Source organism: Letharia columbiana, assembly GCF_014066305.1.
Source record: "Letharia columbiana isolate WasteWater2 chromosome Unknown Sc0000073_s0, whole genome shotgun sequence".
NCBI classification, from domain to species: Eukaryota; Fungi; Ascomycota; class Lecanoromycetes; order Lecanorales; family Parmeliaceae; genus Letharia; species Letharia columbiana.
In genome coordinates, this window is record NW_023501118.1 from 95518 (window position 1) to 120624 (window position 25107).

Here is a 25107-nt window from a genome sequence, read left to right on the forward strand (position 1 = left end):
TATTACTCGACTATCTAAGCTTATATTAAAGAGTATTCTTAAAAGAGTATATAAGTTTTTAATAAGCGATATTAAAACTCTTTATCTTAAAATATTTATAAGACTAAATTTAATAAATCTTTTCTTTATCTAAAAGCCTATATTACATTCTATCATTTAAAAAAAAATCTAAAATTTTAATAGAAAATAAAAAAGTTATTTTAAAATTAAATAATATATATCTATTTTTTAATTAGAGCTATCGAGCGAACTTTAATAAGCGAACTTTAATAAGCGAACTTTAATAAGCGAACTTTAATAAGCGAACTTTAATAAGCGAACTTTAATAAGCGATATTTAAGGTCCTTATCCTTTAATAATTATAAGATTAAATTTTAGAATTTTTACGTTATTAAAAAGCGTAATCTTCGCTCTATAATTAAAGAAAAAAATCTCGAAATTTTAATAGAAAATAGTAAAGTTATTAAAGGATTAAAAGTAGAGTAAGAGATTTTAATAATTACGAACGCTAATTTATTTACCCGCGATAACTTAGTCGATTTAATTAAAAAGCGTAGATCTAATAAAATTTTAATTAGCTATATATATATAGATTTAAGATTTTATAGCTTAGCTCTATCTTATTCTTTTATATATATACGAGAATATTAAATCTCGTCGTATTCGATAATCGTCTAGATCGAGGTAATAAATTAGTTAAGAATTCTCCGTATATTAATAACGCGTTTTTTTTCTATTCTTCTTAATAACTCTACTACACCACGTTTACTATAGTTGAAATTATTATTCTATCTACTTCTAATAAGATTAAAATAGCTTAAGTCTTAAAGCGTTAGAAAAGAGAAATTTAAGATAAGATAAGAAAGAAAAAGCTTAAGAAATATAATAAGCTTTTCGAAGATATATCTAAACTATTAGAGTATTAATTAATAAAAATTCTATTATAAGATCGTTAACTATCTTTCAAAAGATCTAAAAATTACTTTATATTTAATATTTTCTCTTATATAAACTATTACTATATAAGAAATACTTTATAATAATATTAATTTATATATTTCTTAATAAAGTACTCTTAGTTTTATTTAAAAACCTCTTAAGGTCTTAAAGCTAAAAATCTTTATTACTATTACTATCTATATAAGAATCTATTACTTTTCTACTATTTATAATTATTAGAGAAATAATAATATTACTTTAATAGCTTTAATTATTATTAAATAAATAACTTAAAATCGCTATATTCTTCTTCGTAGATATATATATTATTTAAATTCTAATATAGAAAATAGATTTATTATTAGAAAGAGTAGATATAAGAAGTTTATATAGTATATAAAGCTTCTTTTATTCGCCGATAAGATATAAAGTAATTAAAAGAAATTATATATCTTAATTTTTTATTATATAATCGATAAATATATAGTTAAGAAGATAAGATATATTTATTATTCTACTATAACTTTAGATAAGTTAATTAAAAAGAAATATAAGCTTTTCGTAATTAGTAATAAAGATTATTTCTATAATTATATATAATATTTATTAATATAAGATCTTAAAAGTAAATTAAAAGTTAAAGATCTCGAAGAAATATTAATTATAATATTTAAATTAGCTATTAATATATTATTCTCTAACTCTATTCTCTTTATATATAACTATTTTATTAAATTAAAGCTTATTAAAAAGTTAAAGATATTAAAAATTATTATATATAAGACTATAAAGTTAAATTAAATAAATCTTTCGAAATTACTTATAGAGATAAAATAGATTTTTATTAAGAATATTTCGTATAAAGTTCTTATTATAGTAATTTAGAATAATATTCTTATAATAGCTTAATATAATTAATAATCTTATTTTAGCTCTTATTACTATCTACTATATTAAAGAGATTAATAATATTATTATTAAAAAGAGAAAGTATTTTAATAGAATAAATATTAATAATTTTATTATTTTTAATTTTATCTATTTTTAAAAAGAATAGAAATGATATCTAGTAAAAGAATTTCGATATTTCGAGAATATTCTTCTATTATAACTTGTATATAAGAGAGATTAATCGATTTAATATATTAATAGCTATATATACTTCTTAGCGAGCTTATAATTAAATTTAGATACCTCTATTTACTTAGTATCTTAATAAAAATCTCTTTAATACTTTTAAACTTTATAAATCTATAAAAAAGAAGTATTAAGAGTATTAGAGTTTTTTAAAATAAGTAATAATAGATTTAATAAATAATAGAGTATCTAGTCGAAAGATTTTATCTTTATTTATAATTATTATTATTTTTAAATTATTACGAGATAATTATAACTAATAAGATATAAAAGATAGTAGAATATATATATAGTATCGTGTAGATATTAAGAATAGAGGTTTTAATAGAGAAATAAGTAAGAATAAAAGAAGTTCTTCTAGGATTAGAGGTAGCTATACTATATATAACGTCTTTCTATATTATAAAGGGAATTAGATAGAATAATTTTATAATAGAGAAATTATTATTACGAGCGTATTCTTAATATATTACTTAGCCCTTAGCTCTATAACTAGCGAGCCTTAGCGAAGATATCTTCTACTATATTATATCTTCTTTTTATTTATATAGTTCGATAGTCTTATTATTCTCGTTCTATCTTATCTATATTAATATCGTATTTATATTAATTCTAATAATTATAATAAAGTCTAAAGAGTAGATATAATACTTTTTTAATATATTATAATAGAGTAGTAAAGTATTATAGTATACGAGTAAAGATATATAAATTAAATTTATAATTTTTTTTTTAGTTAGGGCTATCGAGTAAATAGGTAAGCGATCTTTAATAAGCGAACTTTGATGAGCGAGCTGTCCGACGAACTTTGGTGAGCGATATTTAGACTCCTTGCTTATTAATAACTATAGGACCAAATTTCAAAATTCTTAAAAATTTGGAAAGCGCAAACGACGCTCTATAATTTGAAAAAAAATCTCAAAATTTCAATAGAAAATAAAAAGGTTATTCTATTCGTGAATAACGTACATCTATTTTTAATAAGGGAGATACGGGAGAGGGAGATTTTAATAGTTACGAATACTAATTTATTTATTCACGATAACTTAATTAATCTAATTAAAGAGCGTAGTAATTCTAAATTTATAATTAAGTATATATATATATTTAAGATTTTTAAGCTTAGCTCTATCTTATTCTATTATATATATTAATTATAATAGAAAAAATTAGATTTATTATAGTTAGACGATTATCGAATACTCTAGTATTTAATTTAAATAAGAGTATATAACGAGATCTAATACTCTCGTAATATATTAATTTCGCGAGAGTAAGACTAGAGCTAGAGCTATATTAATACTTATACTACTATTTTAAATAGTCTATATTCTTAATGTATATTATTAAATATATTTATTATAATTATTAATAGCTATAGCTACTTTATCTACTATTAATTATAATATAAAATATTTATTATAGAGATATAAAAAAATAATCGTTAATTAACTCTCTAATTTAATTTAATTATTATAATTTTCTTATCTTTTAATCTCTAATATTAAATATTAATTTATTAATAAAGTTAATATCGCTATTTTAAATTATAAATCGAGTATTATAATATATATTATAAAGATTTTTTTCTATATAACTCTCTTTTTATTTAGATTATTATATAAGATATATATTATATACTTTCTTATATTAGTTCTTATTAATATATTTTCTACTAGAGTATCTTCTTTCTAATCTTTTAATAAAGAGACTTTAAAAATTACTTTATATTATACTTTATAATACTCGCTATTCGATAATATTCGATTTAAAATCTTATATATTTAAGACTTTAATAATTTATTCTTTTATAATAGTAAAATTAAAATATTAAAAATAAATTTATAGAATAAAGAATAAGATTTCTAAAGCTTTAAGAATCTTTTAAATCGAAGTTATATTATTAACGTTATATTAATATATATAAAAGAATAAAATAAAATTAAGCTAAAAAATCTTAAATTTATATATATAATAAGTAAAGATTTATAAATTAAATTTATAAATTATTATTATTATTTTAATTAGAACTATCGAGTAAATTTAATAAGCGATCTTTAATAAGCGATCTTTGATAAGCGATCTTTAATAAGCGATCTTTAATAAGCGATCTTTAATAAGCGATCTTTAATAAGCGATATTTGAGTACCTCGTCCTTTAATAATAATTAGATTAAATTTTAAAATTCTTTTATTAAAAAGCGTAAGTTACGGGCTATAATTTAAAAAAAAAATCTAAAAATTTTAATAGAAGAAAGTAAAGTTATTAAAGAGTTAAAAGTAAGATAAGAGATTTTATTATTTTAATAATTACGAACGCTAATTTATTTACTCGCGATAACTTAGTCGATTTAATTAAAAAGCGTAGCGAATCTAAATTAATAATTATAATTAACTATATATATAAATTTAAGATTTTATAGCTTAGCTCTATCTTATTCTTTTATATATATTAATTAATTATAAATTTAAAATTACTATACTCTTTAATTAGATTAATTAAATTATCGTAAATAAATAAATAACTATATTATTATAAAGTAAAAGTTAACGAAAGAAGAAAGTCGAAGAGTATTTATATAGTTATTTTAAGGTATTAAATATCTCGTATATTTCTCTTCTCTCTATCTAAGTAATTAGCGTTCGTAACTATTAAAAAAATAGATATATATTATTAATATATAAAATAACTTTTTTATTTTCTATTAAAATCTAAAGATTTTTTTTAAATTATAAAATGAAATATAGGCTTTTAGATAGAAAAAGAATTCTTAAATTTAATCTTATAATTATTAAAGCGTAAGGAATTCAAATATCGCTTACTAAAGTTCGCTTATTAAAGATCGCTTATCTATTTACTCGATAGCTCTAATTAAAAAAAAAATTATAAATTTAATTTATAAATCTTTACTCGTTATAGTATAATAAAATCTATTTAAATTCTATAAGTTCTATATCGCGTAATAAGATAAGAATAAATTTAAGATAAATTTACGGAGGATATCTTTTAAAACTTACTCTCGATCTTATAAGATCTAAGAGCTTCTTCGATAATTATATATTTTTAAAATATGCTAATATTTTTTTAACTTAGCGTATTATATATATACGATTATATTCGATAATTATATTTTTACTTATTAGATTATATTATATATTAAAAATATATAAATTATAAATTAACTTATAATTTAATATTTAATATATATTAGATATATAGAAATAATAAATATTTATAACTATAATAGCGATATTTTTTATTTTTATAATTAATAGTTATATTTTATAACTATAATAGCTATATTTTAATTATAAATAACTCTCTATTTAAAGAGATAGCTATAAGTATTATTCTTACTATTATTTAATATTATTCTTCTTATTATAATAAGTAAATATAAAGAACGTCTATTCTATCTAGCTATATCTATATTAAAGAAATTCTTAATAGCTATTCTATAGTTATATAAAGCGCTTTTCGTATATCTTTCTATATACTTAATAAGCTTTAGAACTAGCTATTCGATTATATTAAGTTAATTTTATCTTATACTATTAATATTATAGAGAAACTCGCTATATTTATATACTCTATTAATTATAATCTTAGTAATAAGAGAATATATAATCGCTTTTAATACTTAGAGAATACGATATCTCGCTATTTTTATAAGATTTCTAATATTTTTAGAGTTCTCTATAAATAGATAATATAATTATTTAAAATATTATATCTTACTTTATTAAAAATCCTCTTAAGCCCTAAATTTATATTCTATTTCGATAATTATCTAGATGTACTTAATAATATATATATCGATATATATATATTAATAGAAGAGTATATACTATAGTAAAATAGAAAGAGAAAACTTAGTTAGAATATACTTACTATATATAAATTTAATATATTATTTTACTATATACTATCGAGATAAAAAGGCTCTATTTATAATATTAGAGTACTTTAAAACGCTATATTTTATAAAGAATTTACGATATCTAACGATAAATACTATCTCGCCGACGCTAGATATTTAAATTACGATTTTCTATTAATTAATATATATAATAGAATAAGATAGAGCTAAGTTTAAAAATCTTAAATTTATATATATAGCTAATTATTAATTTAAGTTCTTTACGCTTTTTAATTAAATCGACTAAGTTATCGCGAATAAATAAATTAGTATTTATAACTATTAAAATCTCGCTCTTTCGCGTCTCTCTTATTAAAAAAATAGATATATATTATTAATATATAGAATAATTTTTTAATTTTCTATTAAATTTTTTTTTTTTTTTAAATTATAGAATAAAATATAAGCTTTTAGATAAAAAAGAAATTTTAAAATTTAGTCTTATAATTATTAAAGCGTAAGGAATTTAAATATCGCTTATTAAAGTTCGCTCGACAGCTCTAATTAAAAAATAGATATATATTATTTAATTTTAGAATAACTTTTTTATTTTCTATTAAAATTTTAAAATTTTTCTTTTAAATTATAGAACGTAATATAGGCTTTCAAATAAAAAAGAATTATTAAATTTAGTCTTATAGATATTTAAAAGTAAGAAATTCAAATATCGCTCATTAAAGATCGCTTACTAAAGATCGCTTATTAAATTTACTCGATAGCTCTAATTAAAAAAAACGATTATGAATTTAATTTATAGACCTTTACTCGTATTATATATAAGAATACGATATTATTTAAAGAAGTAGCTAAAGGCTAGTTTAAAGCTCGAGATTATAAAGAAACTATTTAATTTACGTTATTTATAGCTTCGGAATGTTATTGAAAGAATATTCGATATACTTAAGAGACGATTTCTATTTATTAATTTCTTAGTAAAATTTAATATTCTAACTTAGATATAGATATAATTCGATCTTATAGCGCTATATAACTTTATTATTCTATATCGTCTTATAAATAATAAAAATATATATATTATTAAGATTCTTAATAGTAATAATATAAGAGATTAAGAGTCTTTAAAGAATAGCTTCTTATTAGATACGAAAATAAATAAAAAGTAAAATAAAATTACGACGATAATATAGAGAAATTATTAAGATATCTTGCTTAATAAGTAAAATACTTCGATAAGTAAGAGTTATTTATATAGATAGTTTACCTACGAAGCGTTATAGCTATCTAAGCTTCTTCGCTATTTTTAATATATTCTTATATTTATCTATTTATCTATTTTATTTACTTATCTTTATAATTAGTTACTTCGAATATTCTTACTTAATATAATATATATATATACTTTCTTTTTATTTAAAAAGATATCTATAGTCTAATAAATAAAGTTATTATTCTTTATATCTATTATAATAAGTAGTAATATTATAGTATTTTCGACTATAGTCTATAATATCTCTTTTATTCGCTATATCTCCTTATTTTCACGCTATATAATCTTCTTTTTACGCTATAAAGTAGATCTATTTATTTATTTATTTATTTATTTATTTATTTATTTATTTATTTATTTATTTATTTATTTATTTATTTATTTATTTATTTATTTATTTATTTATTTATTTATTTATTTATTTATTTATTTATTTATTTATTTATTTATTTATTTATTTATTTATTTATTTATTTATTTATTTATTTATTTATTTATTTATTGATTTATTTATTTATTTACTAACTTCTTTAATAGCGTTATCTATATACTATCTATTAGTCTTCTTTTATCTCTTATTAAAAGTTTTAATCGCAATTTCGAAGCGTATATATCTCTTCTTCTCTATAATTACTATCTTATTATTCGATATATATTCTTTTTAATCGCTAACTTATAAAGTTTTAAAAGATAGAATAGTATTTAAAGATAGAATATCTAGAAGATTAAAATCGAGGATAATTATAGTAATAGAGAAATAAATAATCTAAGCGTAACTATTTATAACTATTCTATCGAGAAATAATTCGTTAAATTCGATAGTAAATAAAAGAGATATATCTTATAACTAACTTATAAGTTTATTTTTCTAAAAAGAGTTATTTAAATTATAATAGTCTATTATATTCATATATATCTATTTACTCTTATTATTAATTATTATCTACTATTAATAATTACGTTATCTTATTAAACTCTTATCTACTTAATTAATAGCGTAGAAATCGCTATAGATTTTATTTTTTCTTATAGAATTATATCTTCTAATATTAAGACTTAATTATTTAATACTTAATTAAAATTATAGCTTAAATAATAGCTAAAATAGTCGTCTATACTTCCAATTTAAAGCTTATATTCTATCTCTTAAAGAGATAATATTATTATACTATTTTAAAGTATATTACTAACTTTATAGTATAGAATTATTTAAACTCTTTTAAAGATATAATAAGAGTAAACTCTATTAAAGAAGATAAAGTAATAATAAGAATAATAGAAGTATTAATAATAGTTAAAGCATATATAGTAATAGTAGATATATTAGTTATAAGACTATTAAATAATAGATAAAAAGATAATTATCTAACTAAAAAGACTTTTTTCGATTATTCTATATTTAATTCTTACTTAGCGAGATTATAGAGTTATCGAATAAAATCGTACTTATATTTTATATATTTTAAGTTTATATTTTATTTACCAAGAGGTGGGGTAATATATGTTGGCATATTTTGAAAATATGTGGTTACCGAAGGGGCCCTAAGACTGTGCATTACTTTGTTGCGGGCATTACCAAATATATACGAGTATGTCCACACAAAGCCTTACGTCTATTTAACCAATCATCAAGCCATCTGGCCACTGGCTCTGTGGAAGCAGTTACGTCAATCAGTTCTATGGCAGATCTATTCACATTTGACATATGTGGACAGTATCGACGAAAGCGCCTCTCATCCTTGCCAATGGTAGACTTTAAGGGATCTAAGGTTCAAGGCGTTGAGCTCGCACCGAGAATCATGGCCTACTCTTACCCGGAGGCTCCGGAACAAACCTATACTTTACCTGTCGCTACTGACGGTCCTGCGTATTCCGCCATCATCTTCGCTTGGCATATTCATGCTGTGAGTTTTGACCTTAAAGGGCTTCTTTGGCCCAAGTGGCGGTTCTTAGCGGCTGATCCGAACCATGGTTTCAGCATGCAGCATAAACACCTCGAACGCCAAGTCACTCTTTCATGTCCTCGAGCACCGCTGGCACCTGTAGGTTCCCACAATCGAAGTCAAGACGAAGAACATCTACCACTTGTTAAGTTCTCAGAAGCCAAGGCTTCAAGGTGTCAAAGTGTCCGTCGCCAGTAATGGTGATGGGCTGCCAGAATCGTGGTTTTGACAGCGCTTCCTGTTCTCTATAGTAGACTCCGGAGATTGTTTATCCCGAAGGCTCAAGGTCTCCATCAAACTCAATATACGCAAATGTCATGACGCTGTTCCAGTCCTTCCTTCCTAAAAGGTCTCTGATCCCGCCAAACACTTGTCAAAGGTCTCGGCTCTTGAATCCAGCAGTCCGGCAGTTCATTCGCTTTCAGAGGTTCAGTCATAGCACATTTTCTCGGTAGGTAACCTGCAGCTCTATCCCAGCATAACCCCTCAAGATGCAGCTCACCTCCATCGCTCTCTTCCTTTCTGCCGCCGTCTCAGTATCAGCACTTCCAGCCACTCTCCAAGCACGCCAAGCAGCAGCAGGAGCCCACAGTCCCACCGGTCCCATAAGCGCCAAGGTTGCTTGCGACCGCTCCAACAAAAGCATCAGCCACCAAATCGCCGAGATGTCCAAGCTCAAGGCGAGCAACATCAGCGTTCCCGCATACCTAGCCGGCTATTTCGCAGCCATCGACGACGAACGACAAGAGCTCGGGTGCCCAGGCACCATCTCGCTTGGCAAACGTGAATTCACGCCCAACAAAGAGCCGTGCGATGTGAACAATGGACTAAACGAGCGGATGACGGCGGTGGTCAACAGGTCTGAGGCAGACCAGATTGCCGTGGCGCCGTTTGTCGCTGGATTCTTGTCCGCGGTGCTAGATGTGCATAAGGGGTTGGGGTGTCCTCCATTCAGTGGACCGGCATCAGAGGCGGCTGCGGCTAGGATTGCTGGTGCTTCTAACTCCACGGTTTCAGATTCGAAATTGTCTTAGTCGGCTGCTGTTGGGAAGAGCTCGGGGTGGTGGAGGTAATTGCGTAGATATGATTCGAACTTGATCGGAGGGGCAGATTTAACGGAAACGTTGTTTCATACAAGTCTTCTAATTCATGGACAAGAAAAGCAGCACGTCCGCAGTGCTTTGAGAACTTCGGTTCCATGGCTTTTATAGATAAACATAATCGGACAATCTAAGAATGAATGAGCAAGTTCTTCCAATCTTGGCTTTTGTGGAATTGAACCCATCGTGGACAGCATTGTACGACAAAGATGAGTGACATTGTGCGATATCATGCATTCGTCACGGTCAAGGAACGTCAGCTCATTCATAGGGCTATTGCGTTGTCTTGTACAGTATCACGAGTGGAATCAAAAACCTGTGCGCATAGTCAAGGAGACGATTGTCGTCCCATCTGGGTTATTCACTGTATCAGCACATTAAACCTCTCAATACGACTGACAGAAGAAGATTCCAACCCTCTTATGCAAGACTTCCTGCACACAGAGGGTGGTACTCGACCACAAAAGAAGAGGCTTCGAGCTGCCGTCGTCAATGAGCACGACGTTCTTCCAGACCTTGCTTATGGCGCGCGAATCGATTGTCGTCACGTGGCGGCAAGGCACACGACCATCGGAACCCTTTTCGTCGCGAAGATTCACCCTCTACAAGCGCCCAATGACAACGACCATTCATTCTTAATTAGCACCTCATCTACCCCGAGTTGTACAGCCGTGCCGCGTCTCGCCTAAGTCCAATGTTCGATTTGCCGGCAAACATGCAAACAAAGGAAGGCAGACTCAATAATCATCACATCTCGAGACACGACTGCCACGCAAACTTCTTCCAAGCCAGCGAAGCAGCCACGCGATGAATCTTTCCGCAGCACCCTCGCCTCTGCTAACGCCGACGCCGCCAGACTTCTATCATTGTTCCCAATTCTATGCTCAGAAGGATGTACCTGACTACGATGACTGCGAGGTCGCCGTCGGCCTGCTGCCGTCCGGAAACGCGCAGATTCCCTGGTATCTCGACCCTCAAAGAGGGGACCCCGAAATGCTATCGTACACCGCAACGCACGGTCAGTGAAGCCTGTCCGAGTAGTGAAGCCAACACGTAACGCGACCATCGCCCTAATCTTGGGATAAAATCACAGGAACGTGCGAACTACAGATGCAGGTCGCGGGCCAGGGCGCCGACGGCAGCCGGCAAAATTGGCTTTCGGGGAACTTCATGCGACAGATGGCACGCCTGGCCATGGACAAATGCATCCTAGCGCACATCACGGGAGGATATGTGACAAGGGGCTTCGCGAAGCAGCTCAACTATGTCACCTCGCCCGAGACCAAGTATGAGGACGTATTTCGTGAGTAGGGGTTAGAAGCTCCTCCGCCATTTTCTTGATGGATGTGGATCGAATCGCTCATGGTCACCGAAATAGCTCCAAGTACGGCCTTCCTCACGATGATGATACGTGACTCCGGTTCCGACGACGATCGATACAGTCCCGGGGATCGGGACCCGTATACAGGACAACGCCTTGTGGACGCGCTCGAAGCGGCGGTTTACATGGCGGCGGCGGGGAGCCCGGCGAGGGAGAATTTGCAACGGAATCTCGACCACTGGTATGAGACGGTGCGGAGGATGGACGGCACCAGAGACTGGTGGCAAGATGTTCCCCGAAGTAGTGGTAACCCCACTGGGGTTGGTTTGACGATTTCGAATGTGAACTCGACGTTCGCATGTGGGAACGGGGCCGAAGGGATCACACTGCCACCCAAGGCATGCTTACAGATTGCAAATACAGGAGTATCAATCGAAGGAAGCGAGACTTGAAGCGAAGTAGCCAAGCACAAAGGATTGTAAAATTAGGGAAGCTTCTTGTACAAAAATGAAATCGTGTCTGTCACTGGTGAAGCCTCACTACCTACTTTAAGACTTTGCGAAAGTAATTCATGTGGCGAGGTAACCTCTTAAGACTCTAACAAGTCCTGAGGTTTCATCTATGACAGACATCAAAGGCCTCCTGCAAAATTCGCACGGCATTTGTCACTAGATCTTGTAGACTTTCGAACGCTTCGACTTCCTTATCGTCCGCTTGATGTCAATGTTCCATACTTTCCAAGGCCTCGCCTTTTAGCCGCCTACTTCTCGATGACACCCCTCAACACATCCTGAAATCCTGGAACAAGTAGCCGCACCGTGTTGCTCGCATCCGGCGGCGCAGCGTCTGAATCACTCACTTTCTCAAGATTAGCTGCGTCGCCCTTACTCTTTCCGTCGATATCGACCGTCGTAGCATCTCTCACACTCTCGCTTTTGCCGGACCTTACGGGCCCACTGGGATTTGCGGGCGTGATTGGCGTTTCGTCCATTAGCGTCTGCCACCTTGAAAGATACATGCCAGGGCCGCGTTGGATATCGGACTCTCCTTCCGCGAGGTGGTGAATGACTGTTTTCATACTCTGAGTAGAGCTGTGGGTGAGGGTGAAGAGGTACTCTGCATGGCTGTTGATCTCTTCGAGAACTTGGGCTCTCTCTGCTTCGGAGAGATTGGAAAAAAGTGACTCGAGATGTGGTGTGAAGTCACCAGCTGCTGCGGTGCGTGTTCCCTCATCATCGATGGCACGCTCCGTCTCCTGCCTGTACTGTCTTGCGGCGTGCATCGCGTAGTCGTAGTACCGTTGAGCCAGGTCCTTGTTGTTCTTGAGGACCTGGTGAATGAATCTATGAGAGCTGCCTTGGTGCTTTTGTAGCAAGCGGCAGAAATCCTCCACTGACGGAGGCTGAGCCACTCCGCCCTTGCTTTTCACGGTGGACACGCTGATAAGATCATTCAAGAAGTTTTCGAGGTCAGAGATACCGCCGCTTAGATCGTAGGCTTGATGAAGGCCGCGTATGATGGGATCGTATGCCGGGATTACAGTCCGAATTGAAGATGTCAATAGATCTGGCGAATGATGACAGAGGCCATCAACGAGTTCCTCCCTATCTCGGATGGCTAATTGAATGGCAAGGTACTCTAAGGCGAGTTTGTGCTGGTACTCGGATGGATTTGCAGCATTCGACGAGCTAGTAAATATGGCATTTACAATTGACTCCGGCTGACTCTCTGGACGTAGTGTAAGCATCAGAGTCTAGAAAGGACTAGGGACTGTGTACCGCTTTCCGATCTGTCCTTGCGCTGTTCCTCGTTCGACTTTGAGCCATAGGCTTTGAGCAGTGCTAGATGCTCCTTTTTGGGCGCATCTTTGTCCTTCTCAATGGCACTTGCTCGCTTCTTCAATTCGCTACTGTCCGAGCTCAAGACTGTCGAGATAATCCTAAAGGCTTTTTAAACAAAAGAGGTGTGCCATGGTTGAGAAGCTTCAACGTACTGTTGCATCAAGTTCATGCCAGAATCAGAAGGCTGGCCCCCAAACCATGAAGTGACAGTGCTCAAGTTCATTTTTGCAAGGATCAACTTTACCATGCCGTTCAGCATAGATGCCGCGTTACCAAGCTTCAAGGTTTGTCGAATCATGAAGTATGGTGCAAGGTTGTGAGCCTTGGTCAGCAGCGGAAGTATGGATTGGCCTCGTGGTGAGATGACGATGATGTAGTGGAGGAAGGAGCCCAGAATGGTGAAAGCGTACTCATGAGCAGCCTGCACCAGAGGCTCATGGTCTGACAGTTTATCTGTCTCGGCAGCCTTGGCAAACAATCTGTCCAACATGTCCCCATAGATAATCTGCTGCAGAAACTCATCCCAGGCGGCGACTACGTCATCCGGATCTGAGGTGTCATATTTGCGCTCCTTGTTTCCAGCATGTCTTGGATATCCACCCAAGCAGCCTCTAGAGACGTATTCTACAATCGACGCGGTTGCCGTCGACAAAGTCTTTCGGATGCCGATGGAGCCCTTGTCGTAGCTTTCGCTGAGATTACCTTGGGCCAAGGCAACAACGAGGTCCTTGACATTGGTCCAAAAATCGGGCGCAACATCTCGAAGGCCGGGAAGCACGTAGACGAATTTATGGAGAAGGATCTGAAGTAGTGGTGACGCGCTGCTATCTGGCTTCTTGGGCTCTCCTGGAACCTCGAAATCTGACACGGTCTTGGGATCCTTCAAGGCTTGAATCTCTGCGTAAGTCTCGTGATGGGTGAGAATATCGAACAAAGCATGTGCTTGTCTGGGAGAAAGCTGTTGGGTTCCCATGGTCTTGTCACGAAAAATCCATGCCAACTGTATCGAGTCAGAGGTGGTAGATTTCCTTGTATGTGGCGTTAGCGTTCGGACATGACACCCTAGCGCATCTTAGATTTAGGAAATCTTACTGAGCATCTCACATACCGTAAAGTAGGGTTAGGGCTATAGTCCGTGCGTGCATGGAGGCGTCGCCAAAAATGCTGCTTCTTCTTTCATCCTTCGTTCAATCCACCGCCATCGCAAGTACAGTAACAATGCTTTGCCCAGACACTTGTTGAAGGCGGCTCGTATTTCTCTGGCAGTTCTCAGCCATAGTATGCATGGGGCGGCCACCCCACCAATAGCTGGAGGGTCACCCCGCCATGCACCAGCATGCACCTAGTGAGTCTAGGGAATAGATCAATGCACGAGTCTCGTATCTTTTCTTTTTCATCTTGCCTCTTGCAGGTGCTACCTTGGGTGGTCGAGTCTTGACAGTTTTACTGTTTTTTTCTCTCTAGATTTCCTGCGTTCGATAGCGTGATGGCCTTTGAAAAGGATGCGCCCTCCCACGGGAAGAATAACTTTGAAGCGCCAACGCAAGAAACGAGCCCGGAGACTGGACCATCGTCGCGCCTGGTCGAGGCCTTCGAGTATGGTGTCGGCGATACTACCAACGATATGTCAGACATGAGACGCTTGGGCAAGAAGCAGGAATTCAGAGTACGACAACACTCATCCCATCCCTACTTACGTCTGACTGGGCTGCGTTGAACCAGAGAAACTTCAGCTTTCTTGCAACCTTGGGCTTCATATCTATATATATGGCTACTTGGGAGTTTGTCTTGGTGTATGTGATCAAAGACTGCGCCTTTCGATTCGGTATCTGCATGGCTCACGTTGAACAGATCATTGAGCGTAGGACTTCTTAATGGTGGTTTCGGTGGCCTCTTCTGGGTCTTCATTGGCACTGTCGTCTGTTATTCATCTGTTGTTGCATCTCTGGCCGAAATGGAGTCCATGTAAGTACTCATCAAGACAGTCATATCACTAGCCACATACTTTGTGACGTAGCGTAGAATCCTGCCATGCTTTTCTGATGCTTCAGCCGTGATCTGGTCATGCTGACGGGACAATAAGGGCTCCTACGAGTGGCGGTCAATACCACTGGGTCAGTGAATTCGCGCCTCCCGAGTACCAGAAAGTTGCCAGTTACGCAGCAGGTCCGTTTCCCTCGATTTATTGCTTGCGCGTCACAACTACACGGGAGCTAAGCACTGGGTAGGCTGGATGTCGACATTGGGCTGGCTCGCAAGTGTTGCCAGTAGCGTCTTCGTCGTCGCTACTCTTATCGAAGTCCTGATTGATGTGACTAATCCCAGCTTCGCCTTCCCTAACTGGCAGTACACTCTCATCATGCTAGCCATCCTAGTCCTAACAATCTTCCTTAATACTTGGGGCGCAAGAGTGCTGCCGATGCTTGAGACTATATCCCTGTTCGGTCATATTGGAGGCTTCATCATAACTTTGATACCACTTTGGGTGCTTGCGCCGAAGAATTCGGCGCATGCAGTGTTCGCAGAAGTCGTCAACAATGGAGGCTGGAGCAATACCGGGACTTCATGCTTGGTCGCACAGGTGACAGTTCTCTACTGCAATCTAGGTGGGCTCTAGCTCGTGTGAGAGACAGGTCCAGAGTACTAATGCTACACTCAGGTTCCGACTGTGCCGTGCATATCTGTAAGTGATGCTCCTACATTTTGCCACATTAGAGACGCCGATATAAACCATAGCTGAGGAAGTCGAAGATGCATCCCTCGTCGTACCGCGATGTATGTGGTGGAGCTACATCCTCAACGTACTCATGGGCATCGTTATCCTCATCACAATGCTTTTCTGCATTGGTGATCTCAATGACGCGATTAACTCCCCTGCGCCATACCTAAGCCTCTTCAACAACACAGGCTCGATTGGAGTATCCATGACCCTCACAGTCATACTGTTTTTGCTCGTATTCTCCGGTAATGTCACTGCGCTAGCTACCACCTCGAGGGAGGCTTGGGCTTTCTCGCGCGATCAGGGGTTTCCTTTTTCCAAATGGATCTCCCGCGTGAGTTCGCTGCGGGGAGTCCAGCGGATGGAGTGTTGGACTGACAATAGTCTATAGATGAACTACAAGCGTAACGTCCCGGACAACGCCGTCTACCTCACCTCCGTTGGCTCTGGCGTCATCTGCCTCATAAACCTCGGATCCACTACCGCCTTCAATATCGTCGTATCCCTAACCCTCCTCGCCTTGCTCTCAACCTACATGATCTCCATCGGCTGCGTCCTGCTCAAGCGTATCCGGAAACAAGAACTGCCTCCAGCAAGGTGGAGCCTTGGCAAATGGGGCCTGCCCATCAACGCTTTTGCATTCGCTTATTCTGGATTCGTGATCATATTTAGCTGCTTCCCGAATTCGGTGCCTGTGACGACGAGCACGGCTAACTGGGCGCCATTGGTGTGGGTTGGGGTGATTGGGGTTGCGGCAGTGGTCTACTTAGCTCACGGCAAGAAGCTGTATACGCCTCCTGTTGCTTTTGTGGAAGGGAGAAAGCAGGCTGGGGTTGGTTTGCAAACAATTTGAACGTCATTGATACTGGAGTCTGGATTGACAAGGAACAACATATCGCATCACGCCAGAGCGCTGGTAAGTTATATGCTATTGCATAAAGACAACCCCTTCCCAAAATTCTTGTGCTTTAGAGTGATCGTTTAATCTCGTTTCCTATATCTGATGTTACGAGGAAGAACCATACCCCACACAATGAGCGCGATTGGGAGTCCGCTGACCCGAAAGGACTCAAATCAACGGAAGATCTCAGACTCCAAGCCTGTTTGCGCCTTACCGGTCTACTCTCTCTTGTACCAATCCGGATAAACCTCTCATCCCAGCAACCCAACCTACCATCTACCCCATAGCAACCAACAACCCCTCGCCCCTCACAAAGAACCCAGTCGCCTCCCCCCCGCGATCATCCCCTCTTCCACCCCCAAACCCTCGACGCGTACAGAAGTAATCCCATCTATCCCCCCACAAACCATCCGTCCTCCGCACCCAACTCCGCCGTCGTCCAAGCCTCTCTTCACTACATCTCAGAGTCCTGCCAATGTCTTCGCTTGTGGAAGTCCCGGAGCGAAAGCGCTACCCTACCAGCCACCCAAACCTGCGATAGTCACGGGAATGCTGAAGGTCTTCAGCTCTGAGCTTCCACGGCGGTCTTACTTACGACGATCATCTTGGCGGTCAGGCGGAGAGTTACAAGAGCGACACTTCTCCCTGCTATGGACCTTGTCGAGAGACCTATGCATTTGCAGGGATGGATATCGGTACCGGAATCGTACGTCAGTGGCTGGTAAGATACGTGGCGAGCGGGTGGCAGATAGCTGAAAGGGGGCAAAGACAACGGGGAGCGGGCTCCAGTAGACCATGAATCAAAATTGCTCCACAAACGCCGAATGACGAAGACCTAGTGACGTTGTATCGGGCTGGGCCGCCGAAGACGAAGAGAGCAAATGCCCCCCCCCAATAGCGCATAACTCTTCGCAAAATATTCCCAGCGTTGCCGCCACTTCGTCCAACGCGCAGCTCAGAAAACACCGCCAACATCGAACGAGATATTCATGCCCGCCCGCGTAGCTGATCACAACGAATCGCTGGTCAAGATGCTGCTAATGCAAATATTAGCATCAGGGATCTCGAGCCACAACTATCGTCCTATCTTCGGAGTGTATGTCGATCCCGTCCCGTCGCCCGGAGAGGATGCCGTGGGTCAAGTCGTTGCTATTACGTTTTGGCACAGCATCTGCGCTGACGATGATGTAGGTTGTGGTGAGTAAGAGGCCCGATAGTTAGTGGAATAGATCGATCTCTCTTTCGATGATATACACACTATGTACTACTTATCAACCAAACAATAATTGAACCGAAAATCGATGTCGGAAAAGCGCTATACTCATCAGGGTCCATTCGGTTCCCACCTTTAGCCCTAGCGGTTCACAACTTCGTATCTGGAGTAAACCCGTCCCACAGGCAGGTAACAATCCTGCGTGAAACTCCCCTGCGGCTAGGGTCCAACGACAGTCCCCAGCCGGAAACAAAAACAAGACCCCTCGGGGACGCTGAGTGGGTTGGCAACAATTTGCTTGCTGGCTAAGCCCGAAGGACCTTGCGTTGTTGAAAGCCCGCGCCGAGGGTGTCCTCAATTGCGTGGAGGGCTCCGCCAGGAGGTTGATCAATTTCAAGAAGAGGGAGAACGAAACAAAACGAGCGCCATTGAATGAAAATGGGAGCGCAAAGAAATATAGTACATGAAGACGAGGGGCCGGTGAGGACACGACCATATATGGAACGCACACAGATCTGTTCCGAAAACATCGAACTTTTCATTGAAAACCGATTCGTGGGTTGCGGCATGACATGCATGTCGTCCAGCCTTGGTTCTCCGCAAATCGATCAAGAGCAACGCGGCCTCATGTTAGCAGCATGCGCGAAGCGAGCTTGAACCTGAAACCGAGGAGGCCAAGTTAGACATATGTACATCGGAAGGCTGCAGTAATTGCAGCATGACCGGTGCCTTTTTGCATCCTTGACCTACGGCAGACCCCACGAGAGGAGGCACACACACTAGGCTGCGGACTATCCTTTACTAGAGGCGGCCAATCGAGGAGCTGCGATGATTCCAGGCAGCTCGCTCCAGGTCTGTTCCCTTTGTGCCTGACTGAAGGTGGGACATACAGTGGGGTGGGACGCCTTGCATCAGAGACGGCGAGGCGCATATCAAGCGCACTTGGATTTGCGTTCGAGTGGGATCCGATTGGACACACATCTTGCGGTGCAACCATTATCTCCGCTCTTGATGGAACGGTATGGGACCGACACGCTGGCTTCCTGCATTGCAGCTTGTAAGCCGGGGAAGGATGTGGCATCGGGACTGCGCCCCCTTTTTCTTTCACTTGGAGTCTCGGCAACCAATGGAACGGATCGAGGGTTGTCGACCGAGGGCTGTGTCTTCTCATCCTATGCATTGTGAATTATCGTCGTTGCGGCATATGAGACCGCAGCAGGGGTGCCGTCAATAACGGGGCTGATATCTCTGCGATAGTCCCTAGTCAGCACTCAAAATCAATTCCCAGAGTAAGTCTAGTGCCCTTTCGCATGGCTGCGGTATCTCCTGGGAGGGCTTTAAGAGGCGTGAAATATTGCAAAAACGTTTCATCCCACGCGGACGAGGATTGATGAGCTCGCCAGATGGCGCAGGCGGCCTCCAGGCAGGGTCTCCTCGGTGCCGTTGCGCTTTCTCGAAGCATGACGCTTTTCGAACCTGGTCCACAGACTACACCGACGAGATCAGAGACGAAAATTCTCAGAATGGCTACACCCAGTGATACTACACCCAGTGACATTCAGTGATAGCTTGATCATATCCATGATAATGGATCAAGCGCTATCGTGATCTCGCACGAAGGTTGTTCTGCCAGTAGTTTTCATAGCAGTCATATTGCGATTCGTATCAAGACGCATTTGCAAGGCTTCGATCAAAGCCGATGACTATATGATCATTCTGGCGGTGGTAAACCGTTTTCTTCGAACTGAATACGGTTATCTATTTTCGAGCACGGAGTGTCGACTGATTTATACTTCTATTTGTCGGCGATCTTGGAAACGGCCGGCGGTCTGCACTGTAAGCTCATCTGGTATCGGCAGGGAACACCGCGCGGACTACTGACGAGACTCTCCAAATCTAGACGTCGTTGCTAGGGCTGCAAAGCACGTCATCATTCTCGAAGAAAGTCGCTATTTTTTCTCGCACCTGCCATACCATAGCTAAGAGGTTGCTCTTTATCAATCGTCTGTATCGTCAGCATATATCGCGTCCCAAAAGTGTGGGATCCTGCGCTTTCTGATCCAGGATGTACGTCTCTCCTGAGTCGAAGCATCCCATTTCCCGTACTGATACCCATATAGGGACTGATACAAACACATGTGTCTTGTCCGACATAGAGGTCTGTGTCGCAACATTATGCGGGTGTTTACCGACTTTGAGGGCTCTGCGCACTTCACAAACGGCGCGATTGTGCAGGATCTGATCGTGTGAATCTGGCGTACTGGTCATCTGTAAATGTAGAAGAGACCAATCGGGTCAAGTTTCAAGTAGTGGATGATAAGGGCCTTTACCCTTCAAAGTGTTCCTCGAGTAGCTTCGCGGAAGTCACACGGTTAAGCAAGCCACAGACGAATAGATTGGACCCAATTCGGCTGAACTCCTACATAACTTGTAGCCTACGTAGACCGTCACACCCATAGAATCTGGGACACATTCTTTGACCCAGCTCCTGCGAAGTACGCTAAGAAATGGAAATTGAATTGCGCAAGTTGCTTTGGGAATACTGTTGGGACATGGGACCATCAATGGTACCACGCACTCACCTCGCCATTCCGCAAGCAACGAACTGAATGCATGACACGATGATCTTCGAGCCGGCGTCGATCTTCATATCATCGGTCATTCTTTGAAGCTTGCCACTCGTGGCATTTTTGGAGGTAGCAAATTCGTTTGGTATGACACTCTGTAGATATCCACTGTTTGGAAGCGATTGATGCGTCCATGTTTCTCGCAAAAACTAACAATTCTGACGATCTGTCTGCTATCAAAGAGGTGCAGTTGGCGTGACGGTGCGGAGACCTTAGGCGCAAGAAGGAGAAAGACAAGCGCGACGCGTTGGCGGCAGACTGGTTTTTTTTGGGCACGCAAGTGAGATGAAATTCCTGTGGTAAGCTCCTCTACTCGTAGACCTCCAAGCTTTCGAATCTCGACAGTCAAAAAGACATTTGGTGTGTACATTTTTCGGGGCCCAACAGGTACCGCTTGGAAAGTTGTGCTGTACCGCCTCAATATACGTACCGCCTCAGTATAGTTCCAACACTTGGTGAAGGATCATACATGCGCCCGCCTCATGGAGCTCTTGTTTGAGGCGCATTTGTTTCAAAATCGGTCCATCTCCAGCCTGGATGCTTTCCAGATGAATGAGGCTGTTGACAATCTTGGTGATTCTCATATTCTCGGTGGGGTAGAGAAGTGACGCGTACAAGGATTTGTGTGGCCGAGAGTCTGAGCGGTGGCCTTGAAGTACCTGCAGCGGCTTAATACATTTCGGGAGAATCGCATGACCGAAAGTCTTAAGAAAGCGGTGGACAGTGGACTCAATTGGTGGCCGGTGAGTCGGTAGATCGCTAAGCGAAATTGCGATGATGTACCCGGCGGCCTAAAACAGCGGCCTAAAACAAAAATGGTTTCCTGTCTCCAGGGGTTATTGGATGCCGGAAAACATGTTCGGGAACTCCAGGTCCAATGAATTTTGGCGCCCAGACTCTAACCCCCGGTCACACAACGGCTGTGCCTGCATCAACCTGTCACTGTCTGTCAGCATGTCGCGTCGTGTAGTACAAAGCCTTCCCATTCCCCGGTCTGCATCATGCTGTCTTCTTTTCCCTAGCAAACTGTTGATCCAGTTCGCATTTGGTTGATCCAAACGCCTCCGTACGCCTTCGGTTAAAATACAAACATTCTCTACCGGATATAAATATATCCACAGTCATTCATTAAATATGTTGTTTACATCACAGTCAATCTTTTTTGCCATTTCCGCGCTGTTTTCCACCCTCCAGGCGCAACCACATGGCCATATCCACCACCATGGCACCTCCAAACGCGCAACTGGCGTCGTGAGCGGTCGTGGAGTTGTCTACGCGGATGGGAACTCTGGCATGGCTGCGTTGGGTGGCAAGGTCTCTTGGTCCACCGACTGGACTCCCTGGGAAGACAACCCGACCAATGCCGATTTGGGCAATTTTGCGCCTCAGGCCTGGGGTCTCAACAACGCCGATGGAGACCCACAGAAGCAGTGTAAATTTCCATGTCATTCTGCGATTGAATAAGTGGTGCCGGTGTTAACGAACCTCTCCCTGGACAGTTCTCACAGCTTTTCTGGACGCAAGCTCTACATTCCCTGAAGGCGCGACTGTCCTCGGATTCAACGAGCCAGAACAGTAAGACGGGGATTCTCCTTCAATCACGCACATATCCCCTGACATCACAATAGGGTCACACAGTCCTGGATGACACCTCAAACGGCCGTCGACAACTGGGTACATATCTCCCACCTCATCCCCCACAATCCCACAGAATTGACACGCTCATCCTAGGGCGGCATCAATGACCTGAAGGCCCAAGGCCACAAAATCTGCACCCCCTGCCCCAGCAACGGCAACAATAACGGCACAAGCGGCACCGGCACGGTCACCTTGCAGTACCAATCGGGCATCGACCAAGGCACCGCCTGGATGTCCGAGTTCCTCGCTGCGGCCAAGGGTCAATACACCTTCGACTGCATCTGCGGGCACTGGTATGGTGGCCAAGACAATGATTTGGCGGCTGATCAGAGCATGATCGCAAGTCAAATGGGAGAGATGGCTGCGCTGGCCAGCGAATACGGTATCGAGGAGATTGTCATCGCAGAGATGCAGCGCGTGAACGGGGACCAGGAGGTTCGTTTCTCCTTCATCCTAGCTACCTTCCCTTCCGTGACCGGTCAACTATTGCCACTGTCCACGTGCGACATGGGTGCTGATGACCGGGATGGTTTTAGTGCGAGTTCGTAGCCTGGTTCCAGGACACATTCTTGACCGACCCTCAGTACGCCGAGAGCGGAAACAAAATCTCCGCCTACTCCTACAACTACGACAAGTTCACCCTGACCAGCGGGGACAGCTTGACGACCGTGGGCTCCGCGTAAGTCTTTCTCCATCCGAGGTCGCTGGCATGAAAGTACATTTGCTGATTCCACCACTCTAGATATATCGGAGAGGGCTCCTGTTGAAGGTACTACGGGCCACGCGCAGTAAAGACACGTCGTACTTTCTTTAAACATGACGTGAAGTATCATCATTGCATCAAGGCGCATGTGTAGAGGTCAACCAGTAAACATTCATTTTCAGGCGTCAAGCACTGTTCACGGCGTAGACCCTGACATCCTAGCGTTAGCAATTAGACAAACAACATTAACGGCCGTGGAAAAATGAAATGAACAACTTTGTACATCTAAAAGTCCTCTCGGCATCGCAATCATCGATCGACACCTCAGTCTTCTCCCAGCATCACTCCAGTGAAGCACATGCCGAAGTGAGCCGATAGAAATATTCTACCCCATATCGGATAGGCTAATCTAATTCCATCTCTCCCCTTTCGCGACACTTCAAACAACCGTCCAGCATCCTCTCACCACCCAGAAAGCAGAGTCACCATAGCAGCGCAATCAAATCTCTAGGCCACTAAGCGTCGTAGACAAAGATACCGATAGTTCACCTACGCTCCTGCTCTGCAATCCGTAAACGAAGGCTAGGAGGGATTCAAGGCTCACGTCTCCTTTCCGACATAGTCCGGACAACCGACCATCCATACCTGAAATAACCTTGACACCATTCCTAAATCCTTGCAAGATGGTTCATGATCCGTTTCGGCTCGGCTCGGCATAGTCTTGAAACTTACTGATGGTTGGGGGGGGCGAGAACAAGAAGGATTCGCCGCGCCCTATCTTTAATTTCTCCGTCCGCACAAAGCGGAATCGAAGAGGATCCACCCGCTGGTGCAAAAGCGGTATTTACACAGCTCGTACTCGTGCAGAGGTATCTCCTGCTATGGACATATGTGAATGAAACAAGCGGCTAGATACCATGAGACGCGTTACCTAACCCCCAGTCTCACTGTTGCGAGGATTCGTCTCGAAAAAAGGCTTTCGGGCATTGATTGAAAAGTGCGATATTCGTGCAAGATGCTAATGCGGAGACTTTGCTTTTTATGTCTTGATAATTGAGTTACAGCGTCGTAATGTGTGTGCGGATAAAAATAAGAGTGGGCTACTGAAGCATAAGTCGAGGCTATTCTACCAGGGGCGCTGAAAGTAAGTTGTCATTTCTACGATCCTAGATATCCTAGCGGTGTACGGACCATATAGTGTCCAAAATCCATCTTGAAGAAACGATCTAATTCATCATCCAGAACTGCCGTGTAAACTCATCACTTGGTTTGCAACCTTTCCAACGCGCCCAAGAACATGGTCAATCCGTTCCCATTCCCCCGATTGCCCTATTCAATCCGATTACACCGTTTTCACACAACGCGCCCACTCACTACTCCCAAAGATATATCTTCCCCTCCCTGCCCTCAAGTAGTCTCACTCTACTCGAAGCCACACCTTCCTCGTAAGCCGCAAACCCACCAGCATCATCAGCCAAGCCACCCACCTTCTTCAACCGAACGTGGCGAAGCCCACACCATCCTTTGAAATCCCGTTGAAAGCCGGAAACCCGTACACTCCGGCTCGATCTCCAGAAGCGATGACCACAGCGGGACTGTGGCATCACGCAGATACTGATAAGGTAGTCACCGAGATCGACCGCAACCCTGTGAGCTGCTTCTCGGCCGCGAGATACGACAACGCCTCGTTCCGACGTGTCGTGCTCGGTGTGGGATACCCCTTCCCACGCACTTCCAGCTGAATTTTATTGCAGATAGCGGCCATGGGCGCATGAGGATGCCGCGTATGATCTTATCTGCGAAGGACACGGGGCGATGTGAGGGAGAGCGCGCGTAGTGGTTTCGAGGAGAGGAAGTTTTGCTTCGTGATGGGTTTGC

General features: G+C 39.7%; 5 protein-coding genes across 5 annotated transcripts; 4 read left to right on the forward strand and 1 right to left on the reverse strand.

Moving 5' to 3' along the window:
- Positions 1-9657: 9657 nt before the first annotated feature.
- Positions 9658-10200, forward strand: HO173_012092 (uncharacterized protein; the record flags this gene model as incomplete). The annotated part of the gene is made up of 1 exon (XM_037313965.1): positions 9658-10200. One exon carries the CDS (start codon positions 9658-9660, stop codon positions 10198-10200), a length of 543 nt encoding a protein of 180 aa, XP_037159143.1.
- An 873-nt stretch (positions 10201-11073) lies between these two features.
- HO173_012093 (uncharacterized protein) lies at positions 11074-12039 on the forward strand (the record flags this gene model as incomplete). The annotated part of the gene is made up of 3 exons (XM_037313966.1): positions 11074-11284; positions 11360-11569; positions 11645-12039. 3 exons carry the CDS (start codon positions 11074-11076, stop codon positions 12037-12039), a joined length of 816 nt encoding a protein of 271 aa, XP_037159144.1.
- A 308-nt stretch (positions 12040-12347) lies between these two features.
- HO173_012094 (uncharacterized protein) lies at positions 12348-14401 on the reverse strand (the record flags this gene model as incomplete). The annotated part of the gene is made up of 3 exons (XM_037313967.1): positions 12348-13315; positions 13366-13526; positions 13581-14401. 3 exons carry the CDS (start codon positions 14399-14401, stop codon positions 12348-12350), a joined length of 1950 nt encoding a protein of 649 aa, XP_037159145.1.
- A 513-nt stretch (positions 14402-14914) lies between these two features.
- Positions 14915-18269, forward strand: HO173_012095 (uncharacterized protein; the record flags this gene model as incomplete). Its single annotated transcript, XM_037313968.1, has 12 exons — positions 14915-15094; positions 15151-15221; positions 15280-15393; positions 15512-15594; positions 15657-16034; positions 16088-16111; positions 16165-16481; positions 16539-16979; positions 17033-17063; positions 17615-17836; positions 18102-18181; positions 18240-18269. 12 exons carry the CDS (start codon positions 14915-14917, stop codon positions 18267-18269), a joined length of 1971 nt encoding a protein of 656 aa, XP_037159146.1.
- Positions 18270-22022: 3753 nt separating this feature from the next.
- On the forward strand, positions 22023-23293 carry HO173_012096 (uncharacterized protein; the record flags this gene model as incomplete). Its single annotated transcript, XM_037313969.1, has 6 exons — positions 22023-22320; positions 22388-22463; positions 22517-22562; positions 22620-22961; positions 23063-23205; positions 23269-23293. 6 exons carry the CDS (start codon positions 22023-22025, stop codon positions 23291-23293), a joined length of 930 nt encoding a protein of 309 aa, XP_037159147.1.
- Between the last annotated feature and the right edge of the window lie 1814 nt (positions 23294-25107).